Source organism: Remersonia thermophila, chromosome 3, assembly GCF_042764415.1.
Source record: "Remersonia thermophila strain ATCC 22073 chromosome 3, whole genome shotgun sequence".
Lineage (NCBI taxonomy): Eukaryota > Fungi > Ascomycota > Sordariomycetes > Sordariales > Chaetomiaceae > Remersonia > Remersonia thermophila.
In genome coordinates this window covers 2,457,065-2,479,739 of record NC_092219.1, presented here as the reverse complement: position 1 = coordinate 2,479,739, position 22,675 = coordinate 2,457,065, and the positions used below count along the sequence as shown (strand labels likewise).

Here is a 22,675-nt window from a genome sequence, read left to right as displayed (position 1 = left end):
TGTCTCTATGCCTCCAGCTGTCTATGCAGAGTACCTAAGTCGCGTAAGGCGAGGTACCTTGGGCTTCTATTCTAGAAAGGACGAGAACAATCAAACCCAATGAGGTTGTGCCTACCAACACAGTAGGTATCTAGCAGGTCTTGTTCCTATTGATTAAGGCAGAAAGCACCTCGCATTCCGCCGGGAGATACGGAGTAGCTACCTAGGTACCTAAGCGTTAATGGGGGGGCCAAGATTGGTTTCAGTTTTGGGTTCCAAGCAGAGTGAGGTCACTGTGGGCCCCAGCCGGATCTTGTGCGCACCACTGCAGGTCCATCCGGGAAGCTCACGCGCGGCTCCAGACCCACATTTGAATCGCGCTTGGCAGCGCAACTTTCCCGGCAACCGCAAGGCAGTCAGCAATTGTTTGCTTGCAACTTCAACCTTGGAAATCCAACAAACGACGACCAACTCCGAACTTCGCTGCTTACCGTTCAACCACCATCGACCTCCGACTGCCTTTTCCCATCCATCGCCAGCTCAGCGAGCCCCCCCGGACAACCCGGTGCTGACGAAACATTTATTGGACCGTTGGATCGTCGCCAATTGCTCGCGACCATGGCCGACTACGACCGCAGAGGCGGGAGCAGCTACAATCCGAGGAAGCGTCGCTATCGGGGTGAGTTTTGATTGTCGCAGTTTCTGTGGGATTTCTTTTCTACCCTGCCGGGAACCCTATTCCAAGGACCATCGGCTGGGTTGGCCTATGGGCCAGAACGCAGAAAACGTGTCCCGTTGCCGAGTGCCGCCGGCCGCGGTCGGCACAGCTCTGGCTAGACTCGTCTCATGGCATCGCTCCAAGCAGCCGTCCGGCATCTCGCTGACGCCTCCCTTTCCCTCCCAGACGATGACGACCACGACCGGCGCGGCCCGCCGCCTGCTTATGGCCGCCGGCGCTTCGACGGACCCCCTCCGCACGTGCGCGTCCGCAAGCAGCTCATCGCCATCGCCGAGAACCCCATGCGCTCCTGGCACGACGAGGTGACGCACATCGCCAATCTGTTCACCGACAACTGGGACGACGAGCTGCTGCGCGGAAACTTTGTCGACCTGGTGCTGCAGCTGGCCGTCGAGCAGCCGCTCAAGACGCCGTTCACGGCTGCCGTGGTGCTGGTCGCCAACGCCGCGAAGCCGCAGGTCGTGGACATGTTGCTGGCAAAGCTGTCGTCGAGGATCGAGGAAAAGATCGGCGCGGGGGAGTGGCGGGATGTGAAGCTTTACCTGAAGCTGCTCGCGTGCCTGCAGGGGTGCCTCGAGGGGGAGGGTGTGTTTCCGGTTCTCGAGGAGCTGTTTGCGCGCGCGGTGGATTTGCAGACGGCGAGCTCGGAGGATGTAAGCCTTCTCCCGCACCCCGCCCAGGACGGTTGCTGTTGCTGGGGCGTCCACGCTAACGAATGCGCAGACGATCGGCACCGAGATCGTCAAGATCATTCTTCTCACCCTGCCGTACGTCATGGTCGCCGCGCCCGGGAAGTGGGACCAAAAGGCCGCCGAGCTCATGGACAAGACCGATATCATCGCCTCGGAACCGCACCAGTCGCAGACCCTCGTCGACCCGTATCACCCCGACCCCGGCGATGAGAACCCTCCCCAGTCCCAGAGCTTGATCGGGTTGCTCCAAACCCAGCTCCAGCACGAGGCCAACAACGGCTGGACCCTGTCCTGCCTGCCGCGGCCGTGGGAGTTCCCCCTGTCCGAGGTGGAGCAGCGCGCCAAGCTGGAGGACGCTCCGAAGCATGCTCTGCCTCCCATCAAGGTTCCCGAGACCGTGGTCACGGGCCCGCGCCCGCTGTTCCCCGAGGTCTACTTCTCCGTCTACGCAAACCAGGAGGTCGAATCGGTGCCGCCTCTGTCCAGCGCCGCGTCGTCGCTGATCCGCGATGCCCTGGTGGACACCATCAACGTCCTCGACTACAACCGCAACGTCACGGCGCGCCACCTGATCGACCTGGACTGCTACTTCGCCCCGCGCACCTTTGCCGCGCGCGCCACCCCCTTTGACAAGCTGCGCGATATCGAGCCGCCCAAATCGACGTGGAAGCCCGAGGACGTGGCCGTTGATGCCGTCTTCTCGCAGCTCTTCCAGCTGCCCGCCCCGGAGCACAAGCTCGTCTACTACCACTCGGTGCTGACCGAGGCGTGCAAGCTGGCCCCCGCCGCCATCGCGCCGAGCCTGGGCCGCGCCATCCGCTATCTGTACCGGAACTCGCCCCGCATGGACTTGGAGCTCGCCCACCGCTTCCTGGACTGGTTCACGCACCATCTGAGCAACTTTGGCTTCACGTGGAAGTGGACCGAGTGGGTTGACGACGTGTATCTTCCCGATGTCCACCCGCGCAAGGCCTTCATCCTCGGCGCCCTCGACAAGGAGATCCGCCTGAGCTTCGCCCAGCGCATCAAGAACACAGTGCCCGAGCCCTACAGGGAGCTTATCAGCGAGGAGAAGGAGAAGGATCAGCCCGATTTCAAGTTTGCCAACGACGGTGAGTCCTTGTCCTCTCTCGGCTTGCCCTGCGAGACTTGACGCTAACGAGGACCTGACAGATACCCCCTTCGCGGCCGAGGGCCGTGAAATCGCCGCCCTCCTCAAGCGCAAGGCCCCGGACGAGGAAATCAATGCCGTCATTCAACGCATCCAGTCGCAGGCCATCGACCGCGACCTCGACGCCCTCGTCGCCTCCACCGATGTCTTTGTCACGTGCGTCCTGCACATCGGCAGCAAGACCTTGTCCCACGTCCTTGCTGCCATCGAGCGCACCAAGGACCGCCTTGCCGACGCCGGGGCCGCCTCGGACGCCGCCCGCACTCAGATCATTACGGCCACCATGACCTACTGGTCTGCCCACCCAGGTGTTGCGCTGAAAATCATTGAGAAGCTGCTCAATTACAGCATCCTGACGCCCGAGACGGTGATTCAGTGGGCCCTGACGGGGCTTTCGGGCAGGACCCAGGGCGAGGCTCTCGCGGCCGCGCATGTTTATGAGATGGTGTTCAACACCGTCGTCAAGGTCACGGGACGCGTGAGGCAGCTTGCCTCGCGCCCTCCCTCGACCGCGGGCGATACGGACGACGCGGAGACGCGCGAGCGGGAAGTCTCGGCGATGCGCGCGCTGTTCTCGGCCATCCAGGGCGCGCTCGAGGCGTGGGAGTCGGGCAAGGACGTTGACATGGCGGACGGCGATGGCAACGGCGATGCCGAGACGCGAGAGACGGTCAAGAGGTGGGCGGAGCGCTGGCTCCGCGTGTTCCGCCGCCGCGCTACCGTCGAGGAGGCGTTCCTCGTGGAGGCGAAGAAGGAGAGGGCGAGGAGGAAGGAGCGGGAGGAAGAGGAGGCGAGGAAGAAGGCCGAGGCTGGGGATGGTGATGCCGAGGTGGTGGATGCGCCTGCTGCTGCGGCGTAGAAAGGAGGGCGGCCAGGCTGCTTTTGCTTTTGCTTTCCGCTTCGTCTCTGGTCCCGACCCCGAGCCTGCCGTTGTCCCTGCCCCTGCCTCTACCTCTGCTTCTACCTCGACCTCTGCCCCTGCGCCTGCTCCGCAGGGGGGGCGGGAAAGATGAAAAAAAGAGGAAGAGGGGTAGTTTGGAAGCCCTGTGGACAAGCATCGTGTCCAGAAGGCACGTAGAGTAGGGCGGGAGGAATGATGAACAAGAGAAGAGAACACGGGGACGTGTAACTCCTCGGGACAAGGGAGACTCACCCAACGCCGGGCTCTCTGCGGGAGTTGGGAAGGAGGGGGAGGGGTATACATGATGCTGGGCTTACGATGCCTCTTTTGGCAAGGCACATCTTCTCGCTGTTCTTGTTGATGGGTTTTTTTTTTTTTTTTTTTTTTTTTTTTTTTTTCACTTGGTTACCATGCTCCGGGGTGTAGCAAGGGTGGATAGGGCAATCAATGGAACTCGTCATGGACGTCAGGTGAATAGTGAATTATGTAATCTTGTTGGATGGGTATCTATGCTGTTTGTTGTTCAGGTCTGTATAGTTACCTCCTACCTAACTCTCTGCAAGGGCGTTGTTGGCTGTTTAGGTAGACGACAAAAACCCAGGCGCTTTTCTATCCACATTCTTTCCGTTTCTCGCGTTGCTCCTCTTCTTTGTTCTTGATAACTCCTTCCATGACAGCAGGCACAGGAAGGCATGAACGCATGAAACGGATGCCCAAGCGCCTTGGGGGTGGCGATGGTGCGATGGTGGAGGTACGTGCTTAACAAACCGTGCCGAGATGCCGCTCTGACCCCAAACCCAGGAGGGGGTTTAGGGGGTAAAGGGGTGGGGGGGCCGGGCAGGCAACCTTGCCATCAGCAGCAGCACGTTTCGGTATCGGGGCCGGTGCGCGGTGATGGGTTGTTGCGAGCCGTGGTTCCAATCCATGTTATCTGTCCATGTGAGGAAACCACAGAAGCAAGAGGAGGCAGGACATGCTGTGGCGGTCGTCGTTTGCCATATTTGAGGATGGCGGCGGGCGGGGGAGACAGGAAGACAGCAGGACGGCCCGAAGGTGACGCTTGCGGGCGACGGTGGTCGCGTCCCAGGATTGTTTTTTTTTTTTTTTTTTTTTTGCCCAAGCTGGTAATAGGAACCCCCCCCCCCCCATGCCGCGGCCACGCATCCGTGTCGTCTTCTTTGAAAGTAGTATGGGAAGGCCGTGGTAGAAAAAAAAAACAGCGGCGGCCCGGCCGAGACCGCCGTTTGTATCGATTGAGACAGGAAACTTGCGGCGCGTATCCCCTCACACCTTTACCGCCTCCCAAACCCCGGGGGAGGCGGCGGGGCGGCAAAGCCTGGGGGCGCGAACCCCGGCGGGGCGGCCATGGGAGCGCCGGGTGGCGGTACCGGACCTCCAAAGCCGGCGGGCGGGGGCGGCATGCCCGGGTACATGGGGGGCTGCGCGCCAGGGAAGCCGGCAGGCGGGTGCTGGGGGAACCCGCCGACAGGACCGCCGAAGCCGCCGTGGCTCGGGGGCGGGCGGGCGGGAAGACCCGAGGGCGCCGGCGGCAGGCCGGCGCCGGGAACCACCGGGGGCCGCGATCCGCCGGCATAGGGAGGAGGCATGGGCGGGCCGCCGCGGCCCATGGGCCCGGCAGGGATGGGAACGGGGGGCATGGCGCCACCGTAGGGGGGTGCGGTGGGAGGCATGCCGGCGGCGGCGAGCGGGGCGACGGGAGGAACCACGGGAGGAACGGCGGCGGCGACCGGAACGGGCGGGACGGCGGCGGCAGCAGCGGGGGGACGACGGCGCGACCGCGGCAGCGGGCCCGGTCGGGGGAAGGGCGGGGGCGGCGGCGGAGCCGACCGGGGCGGTCATGTGGAAGGCCGGGGGGAGGGCCTGCTTCTCGGGGAGGATGTTGTGCTTCTTGCCCTCGGCGGCGAGCTTGCGTTCGGCCTCGTCGCCGTGGCGCTCGCCCTTGCCGTCCTTCTTGTAGGCGTACTCGACGGTGATGGCCTTGCTGAGCAGGTACTGGCCGTTCATGGTGGCGATGGCGGCGTCGCTGGCCTCGAAGGAGTCGAAGCTGACGAAGCCGTAGCCCTTGGAGATGTTCTTGTCGTCGCGGACGACGTTGGGCTGGCGCAGGATGGTGCCGAACTGGCTAAAGGTGTCGTAGAGGATCTTTTCGTCGACCTGGGGGTCGAGGTTGTTGATGAAGAGCTCGGCGCCGATGTCGACCGTCTTTTGCTTGTCGGCGCTGGCCTTGTTGACGCGGATGGGCTTGCCCCAGATGCGGATGCCGTTGAGCACCTTGGAGGCATACTCGGCCGAGGCGGGCGTGTCGAACTCGACGAAGCCGTAGCCCTGGTGCGTCTGGGAGACGCGGTCCTGGGGCATGTGGACCTGGCGGACGGGGCCGACCTGGGTCATGAGCTCCGAGAGCAGCTCCTGGGTGAAGCGCTCGTCGATGTTGCCGACGTAGACGGTGGCGTCCTTATTTTGTTCCCTGGACGGTCAGCCTGGCGAGCCGGGGTCGAGCCGAGGGGGGGAAAAGGCCGGCAGAAACCTACCAATGTCTTGACGCCATGGTTTGCGGAGCCGCGATGGCGGGCGAAGGGTGGTGGGGAAGTGAAGGTAAAAAGGTATGTACAATTGGGGGGGGGGGGTGTTGGGGGGTTTGTACCAACTCCCTCCCGCGAACAGCAACTATAGTAAGTTGTTAAGTAACTATCCTGTAGGTTGCAAGAAAGTTGAATGCGAAAGCTAGGTTCGCGGCGCGGCGGTGGAGCTTTTGGAGGAAGTGAACCGCGACTTGGCGGCTGGCGACCGGCGGCTGGCGACAGGGGACCCGACCCTGGGACGGATCCGTTGGATCCACCGGGCGTGGTGTAGTAGTACGCAGTAATACTGTGTAATTACCGTGTACTAGCACGTGCTGCACCGCGTATAGTAGATGGTGGGGAGACGGGGCTTGGCCTGAACCGCCCCAAAAATCCAACGCCGCAAATCTCCCATCTGCCGCAATCCGCAATCCGCAACCCACCCCAGCCGAGGGACCATCATCCATCAACAAACCCCCCATTCTCACGGCTCCCCCAACTCGCTCCGAAGCACGTCGACAGACATCATCCACCATGTTCGCCCTTTCGGAGGAATCCCGGGTGCGTCGGCGCTTCGCCAACCCTCGATCCTCTCTCTGCCAACAGAAACCCGCTGACAGCCCACGGGAACCACCAGGAGCGCATCGGCCGCATCATTGAGATCGGGCGCGTCGCCCTTCACTAGTACGTCCAGGCGCCACGACGCGGAGGGTTGCTTGCAGCCTTGGGACCATGTGCTGACAGCGTCTCTTGCAGTGGCTACCTGCCCTTGATCCTGTACCTGGGTAGGCTCTCTCTCTCTCTCTCTCTCTCTCCAGGAAGGACGACAAAGGAGACTGACGCTTTCTCCTGCAGGCTACACTCGCAGCAACCCTCGGCCATCCATCATCCGGTATGTTTTTTTCTCTCCTCTCCAGCATGCAACACGTCTCTGTCCCGAGCCCCCTCTCTAACAGGTACGCAGCGTCCTCTCCCCGCTCGGCTAAGCGATCGATTGCACCCCTCGAGAGGGAGGAAAATGCACCGCCTCCATGCACTGTATTATCACGAAGAGACAACCAAAAAAAAGACCAGCGCGCCATGGTTTGGGCAGGGATAGAAGCGACATAGTCATCATACCCGGGCTAGGTTGGATGGGAGAGAGGGCTTAGAGAAGGGACGTTGAAAGAGAACCACCACATGCTGTACACTATTGTAATCTGGGACACAACTCTGCAAGTGACGACCGCTATGACAGCTTTTTTTTTCTCGAGTCTTGTTGCTTCTCCGGTGCGTTCCGTTCTTTTACTCTCTTAACCATGTCCGGGGATGTCGGGGCTCCATCCGGGGGGGGGTTCCGGCCTCTTTATTTTTTTTCCTGCTTCGGCCGAGACTTGCCGCACTTGTCGCGGCTTTGTCCCTGGAGTTTTTTTTTTTTTTTTTTTTTTTTTTTGGCCTTTTTTTTTTCGGACCCTTTGCGTCATCCATTGCTCCCTTGCATCCCAAAACCCACCACCACCATCACCACCACCACCAACAAACTTCTCCTTCAAGCCAAACTCTCGTGGCCGGCTGTTGCACCGGACCATGTAGCAAAGAACCACCACCTCAATAACGTCTCTATGACGGAACCCAACCATGCGGGCCTCTCCCCCGCCCTCGTCGAGACCGTCGCCGGCCTCTCGGCGGGGACCATGGCGACGCTGATGGTGCACCCTCTCGACATCGTCAAGACGCGCATGCATGGTACCCTCCCATCCTCCGCACCCCTCTCCTCAAGCCCCCGGCCTTGAAGAAAATAAAAAAGGTCCTGACGCCTTGTTCCCCCGGGGTCTCCAGTCTACCGCACGGCCCACGCCTCCCCGCTGCTCACCACCCCGCCCCCGCGGCCGAGCACCGTCCAGCTCCTCCGCGCCCTCCTCCGCTCCGACCGCCCCCTCGCCTCCCTCTACCGCGGCCTCACCCCGAACCTCCTCGGCAACGCCACCAGCTGGGCCTCCTTCTTCTTCTTCAAGTCGCGCCTCGAGCACGGCCTCGCCCTCGTCCGAGGCCCCGCCGCGGGGGGGCGCGACGGGCGGCTCACGCCCGCCGACTTCTTCCTCGCCTCCCTCGGCGCCGGCGCCCTGACCCAGCTCCTGACCAACCCCGTCTGGGTGCTCAAGACGCGCATGCTCGCCTCGGACCGCGGCGCCCGCGGCGCCTACCCGGGCCTCCTCGCCGGCGCCGCCCGCCTCTGGCGCGACGAAGGGCCCCGCGGCTTCTACCGCGGCCTGGCCGTCGGCATGCTCGCCGTCAGCCACGGCGCCGTCCAGTTCGCCGTCTACGACCCCCTGCGGCGCGCGTGCCTCGCCGGCCAGGCGAGGGCGGCGAGCCCCCGCGCGGCGCGGCCGCGGCCGGGCCAGGGCCAGGGCCAGGGCCAGGGCCAGGGCCTGTCCAACGAGGCGACGCTGCTCCTGTCGACCGCGTCCAAGCTGGTGGCCGGCGTGGCCACGTACCCGCTGCAGGTCCTGCGCAGCCGGCTGCAGCACCACGACGCCGACGCGCAGTTTGGGACCGGCCCCAGGGACGTCGTGGCGAGGCTGTGGCGGGAGGAAGGCCTGCGCGGCTTCTACCGGGGGCTGGTGCCCCATGTCGTCCGCGTGCTGCCGTCCACCTGGGTCACCTTTTTGGTCTACGAGAACGCGCGCTTCTACCTGCCCAGGTGGTGGGGCGGCCAGCGTGCTGCGGGTCAGGAACAAGGCAAGGCGGTCGTCTAGTATCCCGGGTGCGCCGCGGACCCGGCTTGCGGGGTGTACCGCTAGCTGCTCCCTCACGGATGCGGCGGTGGGAATCCGACGGACTGGCGTTCAGAGGGTGTTGTGGTATACTATTTGGAGGATATTCTGGGAGCATTGTACCAACATGTCGGGGGGTTCGGCGGTAGTTCTACGTATAGAGATAGAGAGAGATTTCGAGCAACCAGACCTTGCTTTTTTTTTTTGTTTTTTGGCCTTCGTCTCTTATCGAACCACCATCGTCCCAACCAAGACCCTACAAGCCGGGGAAAGCATATATCCTCAACGACCCGTCCTCCCCCGCAATCGCCAGCTCCCTCTCGGCCGCGGCGTCCCCCCTCCTCGGCCTCCACGCCAGCTGCAGCACCGCCTTGGGCAAGCACAGCGGAGCCGGCACCCGCCACGTCTCAACCACCTCCGCCTTGGCTCCTTGGCCGTCGGCGGCAACCCGCAGCGCCAGAACGGCGAGCCGCCCGGCCTCGGTGCCAACGGCCAAGAGCAGCCTCCCGTCGGCCGTGACCTCGGGCACAAAATCGACCGCCGTCACGGCATGCTCTTCCGTCACCACGGGCCCCGGCTCGAACTGCACGCCCTCCCCATCCCCCTTGCGAACCCACACCTTGACCGTCTTATCCCTCCCCGCCGTGGCAAACACCCTCACCACCTCCGCCTCCGCCTCCGCGCCGTCGCCGGCGCCCGTCCCCTCGGGGGCAGGCAGGCGCACCACGGGCGCCCAGGCGCCATCCAGCACCATCCTGGAATGCCCCTTGGCGTTCGCCTGCGCCAGCTCCAACGGGTTCGTCCTCTCGCCCCCTTCCCCGGCCTGCCGCCCCCTCCGCCGCCGCCGCCAGACGGCCCACGCGCGATCCCTGCCCACGCTCAGCAGCAGCGCGTCGTCCTCCGAGAACCGCAGCCGCGTCACGGTCAGCGCGTGCGACGGCAGGGGCGGGTGCAGCTCCGTCCACCGCGCCGTCTCAAACACGCGCACCACGGCGTGGTTGAGCGAGCTGGCGCGGCAGGCGCTCGCGATCAGCCCGCCGTCGCGCGTGGCGGCGAGGCACGAGAGCTCGTAGCCGTGCCCGTAGAGCTTCTCCGTCTCGGGCCAGAGCGTGTGGCGCGACAGCGACTCCTCGAGCGGGGGGTGGGCGAGGGCGTCCAGGGCGGACACCTTGCGGACGGCGTCCTGCTCGGGGGCGAGCTCGGCCGGCTCGCCGGCGGCGCCGTCGGCGGGCGCGTCCGGGAGCGGGGCGGCAACGTCGGTGACGGCCTTGTTGGAGAGGCCGAGGACGGGCATGTCGGCGGCGTCAGGGACGAGGCGGGCCGACAACGAGGAGGAGGCGGAGGGGTCTTGGTCGAGGGGCGCCGCCGCGCCGGCGAGGCGGTTCAGCAGGCGGGCGACGGCCCTGGGCTCGGCGAAGACGCGCATCAGCTTCTCGTCGGCGCCCGAGACGAAGGAGGTGGGCCCGAGCGCGGAGATGCAGTTGAGGTCGTAGCCGTGGATCTGCGGGCGCGCCATCTCGTGCCACGACGGGGCCGAGCCGGCCGAGGCGGACGGTCCGGCGAGCCACGGGGCGTGCAGGCGGGTGGTCTGGTCGGAGCTGGTGGAGAGCAGGTACGCGCCGTCCGGGGACCACGAAACGCCCGTGACGGCGCGCGTGTGGCCCGAGACGGCAAAGGTCTGCTTCCAGGCGTCCTCGGCGGCGTCGTAGTCCCATCGGCGCCAGCTGCCGGTGCGGCCCAGGGTGATGACGGCGGCGCCCCCGGGCGACCACAGGCCGGTCCAGAAGCCGCCGATGCTCCCCGTGGCCGTGGTGGCGCCCTTCTCGCGGCTGATCTCGCCGAGGCGGGCGGCCGTGATCCAAATGCCCGACCCGGGGTCCGGCTCCCACACCGCCAGCGAGTTGTCGGCCGAGGCCGACAGGAGCTGCAGGCGGCCGTCGGCCGCTCGGTTCCAGCGTGCCGTGTAGATCCAGTCCTCGTGGCCCAGCAGCAAGGCCTCAAACATGACGCAGTATCGCGTCGCCCCGGCCGAGATCTTGTGGATCTTGTTGGTCAGCGTCAGGGCGTCCGTCGTGAGGGCCAGCCCGCCGGCGTTGAGCGCCGAGAGCGCCGTGCCCTGGTGGATGCGCCAGAGCCGGATGTACTTGTCCTGGCTCGCCGAGGCCAGCAGCACGTCGCTGTCGGGTTCGGGCTTCTCGCGGACGAAGTCGAGCGAGCCGATCCAGTTCTCGTGGCCCGGCAACGCGGCCTGGGGGGTGAACTCGGGGCCGGCGGCGGCGTCGTTGCCGTCGTCGGCCGGGGGGCTGGCCGTGAAGATGTGGATGGCGTTGGTGGTGCCGGCGACGGCCAGGACAAGGCCGCCATCGTCCCAGCCGTGCAGGGCGACGGCCAGGGGCATAAACCTCCTGGCCGTCTTGATGGTCTGGAGGAGGGCGACCTGGGCGCCGTCGAAAGCCCACACCTTGACGGTGGCATCGGCGGCGCCCGTGACGACGATGCGTCTCCTGGCGTTCCCGGCTGCCGGGTACAAGAGGGCGGCGATGCGGTTGATGGGGCCCGAGTGCTCCTGGACGCTCTGGAGGCACGAAGCGGACCCCGAGGCGGCGTCGATGGCCCACAGCCGGAGCTGCTTGTCGTCGCCGCCCGTGGCCAGATACAGCGTCTTGTCGCCGTCGTGCCGAGGCAGAAAGGTCACGGCACGCACGTGGGCCGTGTGCCCGCTGAGGATCTGTGAGATGCCTCGAGGATCCTTTGGGGGAGGGGAGGAAAAAGGTCAGCATCAGGGGGTTCCTCATGACGGAAGAATGAGAAGGACGTACCCTGGGGTCCCAAAGACAGACGTTGGAATCGGATCCAAACGCAACGAGGCCATCTTGGCTCCAGTCCGCCGCCCCGGCATACCTATTGGACCCGGCGGAGAGGTAGCGCCTCTCTACGATGGCTTCCGCCATGGCTGGAATGCTGATGACCTCGCTCGTCCTGGTCGCTTTGTCATGTCCAGTTTCGCTGGGAGAATGTTATGGTGGGGCAGGCGATAACTATTTTGGTGGGGCACGAGATTTTGGAGGGGCAGCTTTGTCACGCTCCCGGTGGCTGCTGCTGCGTTCCCAGGCTCGATACGGTACGGTACCGTCATCCGACCCCACCTTTTCCTCCGCAGCTCATGCGGCAATACGTTGCGGTACGCCCCAGGGTTGCCTCTTTGGGTTGTGCTTACATACACAGTAGTGCACCGTGGGAGGAGGGGCAGAGGACCAAAGTTTGAAAACGTACGCTTTGCTTACCGTGTACCGTCCCATGTCCGTTGGTTCACGAGACAGAGCCCTCCTCAACCTCCCAATCCTCTCTCGCCTCAGCCCCGAGCGTCGGCCGGCTAGCTTTGTACCCTTGCGACGCTTTTCTCCCCCTCCAGCGAGAGCACCTACACGCTGCAAGATGAGCGCTGCCAAAAACAACGACACCATCGACATCACCGTCGACTTCTCGTAAGATCCTCTCTCCCTCGTTGTCGTGCCTTGCAAGACCTTTCCTGCTGACCGGCCGGGCAGCGGCGGTCTCGAGATGCTCTTTGACAACAAGCGCCGGTACTCCGTCTCCCTCCCCGCCGTGGACGGTTCAGGGAAGCCCGTTACCATGGCCTTCCTGATCGACCACCTCTGCACCCACCTGATGAAGGATCCGCGCGTCGACTTGTTTGTTCTCGACAAGCACATGTACGTCTGTCCGCCCTGAGAAAAGGCGCGTGCGGCCGGGCGTGGGCCGCAGGCACCCTTCGCATCCGGCTGCTAACCCACCTCGCCAGCCGTCCCGGAATCCTTGTCCTCATCAACGACGCCGACTGGGAGCTCGAGGGCGAGGAGGCGTACGAGCTCCAGCCGCGCGACAACATCCTCTTCGTCTCGACGCTGCACGGCGGGTGAGCCGTGGCGTAGCAAGGGCCAGCGGCCGCGAGGCGCCATTCCCCCCCCCCCCCCCCCCCCCCGACAATACCGACGTCTTGCAGCATGCGTGATGAGGTGCCTGCTCGTCGCAGAGGATGCAGCAGAGCGAAACGGGACGGTGCCCGCGGTGCCTCGTTTCAACGTCTCTGCTTCTCTCCAACCGGATCCTGTTCCAAGCGAGATCACATACCGGGGAAGTGAGCCTCAGATCGACCTGGAAGCCGTGGTTCACACCCCGCTGCGCACATGGTGCGGCGTGCGAGGGGTGCTGGCTCACGTCACACACGATCGCGCACGAACCGCGTGCATACGCCCCCCCCCCCCCCCCCCCCCTCTCGGCCTCCACAGCTTCCTCTCTCAATCTGTCACATCTCAGTTCTTAACCCTCTCCAACGCGCGTTGTCTGGAGTTCAAGCAGCCAAACCAATCACCAGCCCCCATCGTCGCCGATCCGTCACCTGACCTAAGGCCGCTGCGGCCCTGTATCCTGTGTAACCACTCAACCCACTCGGGAAAATTCATGGCCTGCCGGATGCTGTTACATGTTACAACCCGATAATAACGCGAGCCAGGACGGGAGGGGTATATGGTTGATGGGAGTATGGCAACCACCAACCTGTGAGCGCAAGTCAGGGTTCATGACGATGGTTGGCGTTGTTGGTCGTATTGGTGCTACGTCGGCACCCCCTCCCTGTCTTGAGAACTTTCAGCCCAGCGGCTTCGGGTGTGGCTTTGCTGAGCGGTGGTTGCCCAGGCGGCACCTCACCGGTGAGGCCTTTGGAGGGCGAGAAGAGGGCGTCTGCGTGGAAAACGGGTCTGGTCCTGGTCCAACCGTCCAGGGAATGCCAATGGTTGGTGACCGTTATGATGCTCTTCGTATGCTCGCAACAATGCCCAGAGCGTCTGCAACGGTTCGGATCTCCAGCTGAATCGACATAGTTACATCATCCTACACGGTACATTCCCGGTCGTGAGGCTGCACCAAAAAAAAAACAAAAAGCATGTTCACGCAAGGGATGCTGCAAAGGCGCACCAGTCATCTGACAGAACATAGTGTACTACTACTGTGTACATCTTCAATGGGAGACCCCCAGCGATGGACGCCGGAGATGCTACATGTCTGAAAGACTCCCATCCCACGCACATCAGGGCGCTTGAAACACAGCACCTTCCTTGAATCGGGTACCTTGAGGTGATGCACAGAGGAGCACAATGGCCACGGCCAGGTACATCGCTGCGTCAGGATTCGCATCGGCATCCTCCTCATCATGCAGGCCTACCAATATCGAGGCCACACAGCCACACGGAAAAAGGCTGCCAACCGAAGATCTTCGATCCTCAACCCAGGCTCTCAGGAACGACAGGTTCGCCCCAAAGCCTATCTCTTGCATGGCATCCGTCCGGGGGCCGTGTCCCGTTAGACATGATGGTTGGAGGAAGAGGAAAGGGAGAAAGTTCTCGCTGAAAACCGCTGTTGACCGTTGTCCATCGAAAGCCACAACCACATCCAACACAACCAAGGATCCTCCCTCCCAAATTTTCCGTCCGCTGTCGTGATGTTTGCTGCCCCGGCATCAGAACCGACAACAACCCCTTGCACGGCGTTACCACCGTAGAGTATGTCATGGACAGTTCTCGCAAATCCCCAATTCCATACATGCCTGCATACACTAGACCCGGGCCCCGACGGTTCGGATTCGGAAGAGAAGGGGGAGGACCATCATGACCGAGGCACACGTTCACGAACGTTGAGAAACGTACATAGTTACATCGGGGGTGTGCTTGAACTGTGCCAGCTGCTCTCTGTTCACCGTAGCTACCCCGACCCAGCCGTGAACATGCCAACTATCGACAGCCATCCTCCACAAGAGCCCGTCAAATCATGAAACCATCGGTCCATCGCTCAACACCGGAGCCAGTTCCGGTTTTCCAGGCCCCCTCCGTCGCCAGGGATCTTCTCGTCGGACATCTCGCCTAACCCAGGCGTTGAGCCAGCCTGGTCACCTGGGCGTCAAGCTTTCTCCGGTTTAGTTAGGTATTGCGGTCAATTAGCGAACCATCCCATCGGTGTCCTCGAGACACACGCTCTCGCCGAATCCTTCCCAATCAACCCTGGAACGATGCCCATCTCGACCCCAGCCGTCAGGTCACAATATCGACACATCAACAAGGGTCGGAGCGTGCGCACAGCTTGCAAGCCCCCCTCTCCCCTTTCTTTCATTCACTCCCACTCCCACTCCCCCCCCCCCCCTCCCCATCTCCCCTTCCTCCTCTCACCCCCCCACCACCTCCTTCGCTCTTGTTCTTATTCCCGGTTCCCGGTTCCCGGTTCCGCGGTCGAACCGAGAGAGAGTTCCCAAGGCTGGGGATGGCAGCCAGGGACCTGGAGCGTACACAGTAGGAGTACTATAACTACACGTACCTACGCGGCCAAGGCGCCAGGGACCCGGGGAGCCAGGGCAGGCGAAGCCAAACCGTGTCAGGGCAAGTTGACGAATCCGACGAGCGCGGGCTAGGCAAAATGCGTACCCGGCGGCGTTGGTGGCTTTTGTTGATCCCACCATGCTGCACCACCCCACCACCCCCCCAAAGGGCGAACGAAGCCCGTCCCAAACCCAGGGACGCGGGACGCGAATCACCGGGGCCGGGGGGGGCAGGAAACAGACGGGCGGGAGGTGCTATTCCCGAGGCGGCATGGCGAAAAAAAGTCCCGGGGGGAGGAGGGGACATGACATGAGGAGGAGAGCACGCACGCAGACACAACATCGTCGTCGTTAGTTGGTTATTGCCATCCCAACCAATCCTGGCCCGCGGAGCTCGCTGCGGCGGCCGCAGCAGCAGCAGCAGCAGCAGCAGCACAGCAGCAGTTGCAGCATTCCGGTGGCAAAAGTGCACATATGTACGGTGTATGCAGGGCCGGCCATAATAGTGCGCGGTCGCTATACCGTTGCCTTCAGGGGCGCGGAGGGGAGGGAGAGGCGACGAGGCGACGAGTCGACGAGGTGACGAGCTCCTGTCACCTTGCTTTGCGTGTTTCCGTTGGGGTCCCTCCCCCGAGAACGCCCCGAGAGTTGCCGAGTGGGACATTTTTGGCAGCATCAAGCGAGACGTTCTGGCCGGGCCAAGTCCCTTTTTTTTTTTTTTTTGGTAGTGGTGGTGGTGGAAGAACAAGATAGGTACATGGAGAGGAGGATGCGGAAAGCCGGGCTTTGTCGTGGTGGTGTGGCAGACCTCAAGGTTCTTGATCCAGGGTTGGGCTGCATAGGATGGTGGGGGAGATAAAACAGCCGGCGCACCTTGACGGGCACAGAAGACGGCTTTGTACCTGCAGAATGCGACCCCGACGGGACGCATGCAACCCGGTATACGATAGAAAGAAGAGGTTTGAACCTCCTGCTTCGCCTCTCCACGCGCGGGATTTGCATCGCAAACATGTCCACCCCCCCCCCCCCCAAACCCCCAAATAGGTGCGGCAATTTTGCTGGATGAGATGAGCGAATGTTCCCTCGCTCGATACGTTGGGGACTCGAGCTGAGGGAAACCCGATACCGGAACTGCAGGTGCGTGGGATATGGTGACATACAAGTGGATGGGCGGCACTTGCGAGATACAGGATACAGAGGCTGCATGGTCTGATATGCAGGTCGGTGACGAGCGAAGCCGAGGATATCTTTTCAGTCGGGGAAACGTTGCGAAGGCGGCCAAGGCAGTAAGGCGGACAAAGACCGAATCACCCTTCCAACATGTGTTGTAGTGTCACGCAAGTCAGGAGGTCTCTACACTCGTGCGTAGACGAGCAAAGGAATCAAACTTTGGTGTTGTCTTGATTGTCTTGAATCAACCCCAAGGGGTGAGATCCCATCTATCTACATATGGGCCAAGTAACAGCTAGCTATAGTAGACCAAGATTGGCCAGCCCTCCCTCCCTGTTTCTCCAACCGGTAATATCCTACGTTCTGTTGTTCCCGTAGGATGCCGAGCAGAGAAACGAATGCCACACCAACGGAGGGGAGAGGCAAAGAAGCATAGTCTTGAACATTGCTACGATCCATCTTGGTACCATGAGTCGAACCTCAACAAAACACCGAGTTGAACCTTTCAAAGAGATATGCATTGCTCCATTGCTCGTCTAAGGGAGCATCTCAATGAGTAATTGAACAAGAAATCATCCCCAACTATGAACATGGTATATAGCGGCTCCTTTTTCTGGTCCAGATGCGCCAGCCTGGCTCTGGCTAAAAACAAAGCAACGCAAAAACAATGCAAAACAAACCAGATGGCCGCCCCGCCTAGTGATACCCAAATGATTCCATACAGCAATGAGAAAACCATGATCCCAATCCAAAAATCTCATGGAGCCCTTGAACCCAAACAAAAAGAATAAAAACATACATTCGAGGAAGGTTGTTTTCTTTTTCGTTTCCTCTTGGATGGCCTGCTCAGTACAGCCTGTCGCCAAAAGCCAACACCCGACCGTGGTCGTCCTCATACACCGGCATGACGGGCGTCGACCCATGCACGCTGCTAGCATCGCTGAGCGTGTCAGAGTCGAGCATGGCGAAGCCGCTGTGGTGCGGATAGGCATCCCGGGCATGGACGCCCAAGCTGGCGCCGCCGTTGTAGAGCATGCCGGGTGGTGGCGGCCTGCTCATGCTGTAGGCTGCTGGGTTGCTAAGACCGTAGAACGGAAGACCGTGTTGCTGGCCGTGGGGAGCGGAAGCCTGTGGTAGCGGCGGAACATTGTGTTGATGGTGGGAGAGGTGGGAGAGGCCGTGGCCGACGAGGGAGACGGGGTACGAGCTGGTGTCGATGGGGGAGGCGGCGCTGACGGGGCTCGCGGTCGGCGAGGGAGATGGGGGCTGTGGAGGGTGAAGCATCATGACACGCTTGACCTTGCGGCCCTTGCCGCGGCCCTTGATGCCCTTGTTGGCGAGGTTGTGAACCTCGGCGAGGTACTTGGCCATCTCCTTCTCCTCGGTGGACAGCAAGCTCTTGTCCTCCATGGACGCAAGCTTGGCGTTAAAGGCCTCGATCGCTTCGACGTGATACGTGTTTTGGTGGTTCTACCGGCCCCATTAGCATTACTGAGAAGGATCGGGGACAGACAGGCAAGGAGCGGCGGAACGTACCTTGAGGTTGCCCTTGGCGGTGAAGGCCTTCTGGCAGCCAGGGAACCTGCAGACCCAATGCGCCCGCAGCTCTCTGCGAACGTGGGTCTTCATGTGCGCCTTGACATTGGAGGGTTGGGGGAACCGCTTGGGACATTGCGGGCACTTGTAGGGCCTCGCCCCCGTGTGGCGGTTGATGTGAGACTTGAGGTTCACGCTCTGGGTGAACCGGCGGCTGCAGTAAGGGCAGACCTGGCACCGGGGGTTAGAACACGGAAACGGGCACAGAGGCCATCATGAGCACTCACATAAGGAGTCTCGCCGGTATGGCACCGGCGGTGGGTGTCAAGGTTGTTCTTCTGGGCAAACATCTTGGAGCACCCTGGAAAGTTGCAAGCGAAGCGTTTCCGCCTCGGCTTCGCACCTTGCTGCGTCTTGAAGACCAAAGAGCGTCAGACCAGCCGTTTCGGGCCACGGGATTCGGTTTTTTGGGGTCGACATACCTGAGCGTTCTTCTCCTCGGCGTCGCATGTGCTGGGTTGCTGGGGCTCGGCCTCCGAAGAGCCAAAGATTTCCGGGTTCGCCTTGATCTCCCTGACAAGCTTGTCGATGGCCGTGTTGAACTGGACCAGAGGGACCGCTCGGGGCGGGTCCACGGCTTCGGTCTTGAGAGATGGCGAGCTGGGTTCGGCGGACCGCGCCTCGGTCTTGACTGGTGGACTCCGATCCCCCCTGGCTTCGGTACGGTCCCTGGGAGAAGCAAGATGGGGCTGGACACGATCGCCACACTCGCTCATCATCGACGCCGGCGCCGGCGCCGGCGCCGGCGCCGGCGCCGGAGGGCTGTAGGTGCTGTAACTGCTGTAGGGGACGGAAGAGAACTGGGGCGTGGTAGGTGTCGGCATCTGGGCTTGGCTAAAGGTAACCGGGAGGAAGGAGTGAGCCAGCTCGGGGCGAGAAAGCGGCGGCGCTGATGTGGTGGTTCGGCAGTCGTACGAGACCATGGTGTTTGGCAGCATGTTGAACTCTGGGCTGCTGTGCTGGGGCTGAGGCCAACGGGCCCACGACTCGGCGCCGGGATGGACACTGCCAAGGGCCATCTCGTCAACGTCTACAGGTTGTTGATATCTTTGTTATCAAGGCGTCCGTTCGGGACGCTGAGGATGATTCGTTGTAGATGAGTCGGGTCGGGCGGGCAGAGGTAGAGAGATATGAGCAACGAAGGACAGGCCGTCACAATAAGACGCCAGGTAGCATACAGGCACACGCTGGCTCCGAGAGAAGGTCAAGGCAAAGATTGTCTTGTTGGTGAAATCTTGAACCAGACATCCGGACAGAGCCGAGGCGTCCTCAGTCGGGGAGACGGCCACTATATCAGTCAAGTCAACGGGGGCCGATCTGGGCTAACACATCCTACCAGAGGACATCGAGGGTGTGGACCCGGATCAGCTCCGCGGAACTTCGAGGCTCCAAATCCCTGAAGGCGCAATCCAAACGTCCGGTCCTGGGGCCCTTGACCCCGGCATTGCTCAAATCGACCCCCACCAGCAGGTTGCTGGGGTGCCGGGGGGGGAGGGGGGAGGGGGGAGGGGGGTGTACGTATTTACATGGTCCAGGGCGGGGGGGGGGGGGGTTGGAGGGTATCCTCACGTCTCGCGGCCTACCAGGCTGTTGGGAGTGTGAGACATGGACCTGCGAGGCCAGGCCAAAATAGGAATCCGGCTGCGTTCGGTGTCTGACGGGATATGCCGGGAGGTTGCTCCGGAGGGTTACCTTCAGATGCACCGGGAGAGCGATGCACTTCGCCAGATCCTGCAGGTCAAAGTGACGAAGCGAGGTGCAGTCGAGATCTGTTGGAGCGCTTGCATCACCACGTCGGGCATGACGATCGACTCGCGGCATCGAGAGGCTTCCCGACGCGAAGCTGGCCCCCAGGAGGGCGCCGTCCAGCGCGCGGGGCGTCTTGCCTCCGGCCATTCGAGATGGGGGTCCCACGGCGTGTGGCAGGCGGCTCCGCGGAACTCAAGAATGCATGGAAGCGACCGAGTTGCCAGCCACAGCCATGACGCTCTTCGAATTCAGGAAACGGGGAACAGACGTCGAGGTTCTCTTGGGATGCGTTGTGTTGACTGAGGTGGCAGCGTCGATGAGACAAGGGTGTCAAAGAGGAGCCAGTCACGCTGCCCCAGCGTTGCGAGATGTCTCTTCAATGGGAAGGGGGCTCGTGGGGAAGAGGGTGGAAACCGCAAGAACCGTCATGGCTGGGCTCCTCAAGTGAAGGCAAGGCAGAGAGAAGGCAAGAGCGATGGGATGGAACCAACCCCCCCCCCCCCCCCCACCAGCAGCACTTTACCCAAGGCCCCCAATCCCTACAACCCTTACTACTACAATCCCTACGGGTGCCTGGGGCCCTCTTTGCAAAAAAATGATTCCGCATGGCTCCTCCACTCTTGACGGGAGCTAACTTGGATGCCGCGGTGGATGCCCACCAACCACCGAACCTTCTCTGCCGAGGTCAAACGTGAAACGCAAAACGTCAAACAAAACTTTCTTTCTTTCGCGTCTTGCGCCGGTTCCGGATCATGATGGTGAAGATGATGGGCATGTTACAATGACGTCGACACATTCCAAATTGTCAACTCCCAGCTTTGCGCATGCCTTTTCCATGGGGTTTGTCGTTGTCGTCGCACCATTTGTGACTTGCATGCATCGCTACTGTAGTAGTGTACATAGATGGCTGAAGGCCACGACGTTCATTTCACACCCGCCGTACCGCGCCGGCCCAGGACCAAACAAGCAATTGTTGCGCATTTGAATCCAATACCATGGGTTCGTGGGCAGGCTAACCAGCCGCGGCGCCGCGGCGCCGCGAATCGGGGAATCGGGGGGCTGCACCCTGGTGTGGCTGGTCCCTGGGGTGGGTGACACCGAGACACAGACCAACGCCTAATTCAGCTGCCGACGTCAAGCATCGCCATCTCCAACAAGGCGTGGCAGAAGATGTGCCCGCGCTCCAGCTGGTATGGCATCGGACCCAACCCCAGAGCCCGCGGGACCCAATGAACCGCGTAGATCTGAAGCTGGATCGGGATTTCCTTATCGCCAACGGCACGCATCCGTGGGAATCGAAACCTCGATACGGGTGTCCTGCAGCCGGGCAAAGCGCTGGGTTTCCTCTCGGCGGTGGCGGCCGTCGCGGCGGCCTCCTGACGGGAGCAGGGCCTTCGTGGCGGCTGAGCCTTCCGGGTCAGCACCCACAACAAGCCCGCTCCCGCAAATCGACAAGCCGACGCAGGGCCGGCATCATCTTGACATTCCCTTTTGAGGACAGGGCTGGTGACTTTTTTATCAGGGCATGTTTCGCATGACATGCCGCCCCGTTGCCACGCTCTGCCGCCGCGGTTGACGGCTCCTGCGCAACGTCCTGTTCTCGCGGCCTCACGTTGCCACCGATCTCACACCTGAGTCAGGGGAGACACAAACAACGGCACAGTCCGCGATCCAGCATGCTGATTTGCTCCGCCCTTGATGAGCGGAGGGTAGGGTTTCAGCTTCTCGCAAGCCCGACCTGTCAAAAATAAAAGAAAAAGAAAAGCAACGAATCGGCCTTGTTGACAGGAGGAGGCGACGGGAGCCACCGAGACCACGGGCCTGCTAACGTTAGCCAAACCGAGTGGCCGGTTCCCGACGACTGGCGCGATGCCATCGACTGCCGCCACCACGTTCCAGCCAGATCTTGGGCCAACCAAGGCGCCTCTGGATCGCTCCGGAAGCGAACCCCGGAGCGCCGGCGCGCTTGGCGTCTTCCAGACCCGGACGAGCCGACCAGGTGTCTTGCTTTCTGCCACCAACACCTGCACGTCAGGACCGATTTGGCAGGTTGTCGGAGATCGGGCTCAGCAAGCCAATGTCGAGCACGGCTTGCAGACCCCTCCATCTCCACCGCTGCGTATAGCCTACACGTAAGCATAGAGTAAGGTGCGAAGGCTGGACCTGAACAGCGGCGGGGACCGTTTGTGTACTATGTAAGTGGTGCTGCTGCGCATGTATGTACTAGTATGCGCGCGAAACGAAACGCGCGCGCGGGCAACCCTCGATGGAGCCGCACACAGTGTTGCTCCCCTGACACCGTCGTCCGGCCCAGGGACGATGTCACCCCGGAAGCATGGGGCGTTCAGGGCTCGACCCGTCGATGCGGTCCGCCCAGGTCGCCGGCCGCGTGGAAGAGCTTCCCCGGCGAGGCTAAGAACGCGCTAAGACGTCGTAGCGAATCAAAGCCACCCTTGCGCCGCCAAGGCCAACCAATCAGCACTCGGGCTGCGATCCGCCGCTGAGGGGAACCTATGTAGCAGTATAGTACACACACAGTAGTGCAGCAGGGGGCAGGGCCGATTGAGCCGTGCGAAGGAAGCACAAGCGCACTGTTTTGAGCATCGCGATCTTGTTACCAGAAAAATGCTTTCCCTGTCTCCATCAAGGGGGGTGACGGCGAGTGCATATTCTCGTTGCATTGTTTCAGGGTGAGGTGACGGCCCGGTATTTGCCTGCAGCATCTCTCAGGTCACGTTATTTTCGGAGCAACGGCACTCGGACATGGAGGCGTAGCCCACGTGGTGTAGCGTGCCGTACGGTGTACATACTAGCACGCTGTTCCCGTGAACGCGGAGAATCGACAACAAACATCCAGAGCCACAACACCACGGGAGCTTGCCGGGATGAGGTTTGTCATCGGTTTGGCATTGACAAGAGCGAAAACAACCCTGTAGCTATGTACAGGAGTGTATTTGCAGACGAAGCGCAATCATGTCA

At 62.0% G+C, this 22,675-nt stretch overlaps 7 protein-coding genes across 7 annotated transcripts; 4 read left to right on the top strand and 3 right to left on the bottom strand.

Annotated features, from left to right (window-relative positions):
• Window positions 1–597: 597 nt before the first annotated feature.
• VTJ83DRAFT_3516 (uncharacterized protein) lies at window positions 598–3,440 on the top strand (the record flags this gene model as incomplete). The annotated part of the gene is made up of 4 exons (XM_071009903.1): window positions 598–658; window positions 884–1,371; window positions 1,442–2,522; window positions 2,584–3,440. 4 exons carry the CDS (start codon window positions 598–600, stop codon window positions 3,438–3,440), a joined length of 2,487 nt encoding a protein of 828 aa, XP_070867394.1.
• Window positions 3,441–4,774: 1,334 nt separating this feature from the next.
• VTJ83DRAFT_3515 (uncharacterized protein) lies at window positions 4,775–6,051 on the bottom strand (the record flags this gene model as incomplete). The annotated part of the gene is made up of 3 exons (XM_071009902.1): window positions 4,775–4,991; window positions 5,269–5,970; window positions 6,035–6,051. 3 exons carry the CDS (start codon window positions 6,049–6,051, stop codon window positions 4,775–4,777), a joined length of 936 nt encoding a protein of 311 aa, XP_070867393.1.
• Window positions 6,052–6,598: 547 nt separating this feature from the next.
• On the top strand, window positions 6,599–7,050 carry VTJ83DRAFT_3514 (uncharacterized protein; the record flags this gene model as incomplete). Its single annotated transcript, XM_071009901.1, has 5 exons — window positions 6,599–6,625; window positions 6,702–6,748; window positions 6,821–6,849; window positions 6,920–6,956; window positions 7,029–7,050. The coding sequence occupies 5 exons, from the start codon at window positions 6,599–6,601 to the stop codon at window positions 7,048–7,050; spliced, it is 162 nt and encodes a 53-aa protein (XP_070867392.1).
• Window positions 7,051–7,665: 615 nt separating this feature from the next.
• On the top strand, window positions 7,666–8,799 carry VTJ83DRAFT_3513 (uncharacterized protein; the record flags this gene model as incomplete). The annotated part of the gene is made up of 2 exons (XM_071009900.1): window positions 7,666–7,789; window positions 7,883–8,799. 2 exons carry the CDS (start codon window positions 7,666–7,668, stop codon window positions 8,797–8,799), a joined length of 1,041 nt encoding a protein of 346 aa, XP_070867391.1.
• A 274-nt stretch (window positions 8,800–9,073) lies between these two features.
• On the bottom strand, window positions 9,074–11,768 carry VTJ83DRAFT_3512 (uncharacterized protein; the record flags this gene model as incomplete). Its single annotated transcript, XM_071009899.1, has 2 exons — window positions 9,074–11,566; window positions 11,637–11,768. The coding sequence occupies 2 exons, from the start codon at window positions 11,766–11,768 to the stop codon at window positions 9,074–9,076; spliced, it is 2,625 nt and encodes an 874-aa protein (XP_070867390.1).
• Window positions 11,769–12,252: 484 nt separating this feature from the next.
• VTJ83DRAFT_3511 (uncharacterized protein) lies at window positions 12,253–12,737 on the top strand (the record flags this gene model as incomplete). The annotated part of the gene is made up of 3 exons (XM_071009898.1): window positions 12,253–12,302; window positions 12,366–12,530; window positions 12,620–12,737. The coding sequence occupies 3 exons, from the start codon at window positions 12,253–12,255 to the stop codon at window positions 12,735–12,737; spliced, it is 333 nt and encodes a 110-aa protein (XP_070867389.1).
• A 4,460-nt stretch (window positions 12,738–17,197) lies between these two features.
• VTJ83DRAFT_3510 (uncharacterized protein) lies at window positions 17,198–18,966 on the bottom strand (the record flags this gene model as incomplete). Its single annotated transcript, XM_071009897.1, has 4 exons — window positions 17,198–17,821; window positions 17,888–18,118; window positions 18,175–18,300; window positions 18,370–18,966. 4 exons carry the CDS (start codon window positions 18,964–18,966, stop codon window positions 17,198–17,200), a joined length of 1,578 nt encoding a protein of 525 aa, XP_070867388.1.
• Window positions 18,967–22,675: the final 3,709 nt, after the last annotated feature.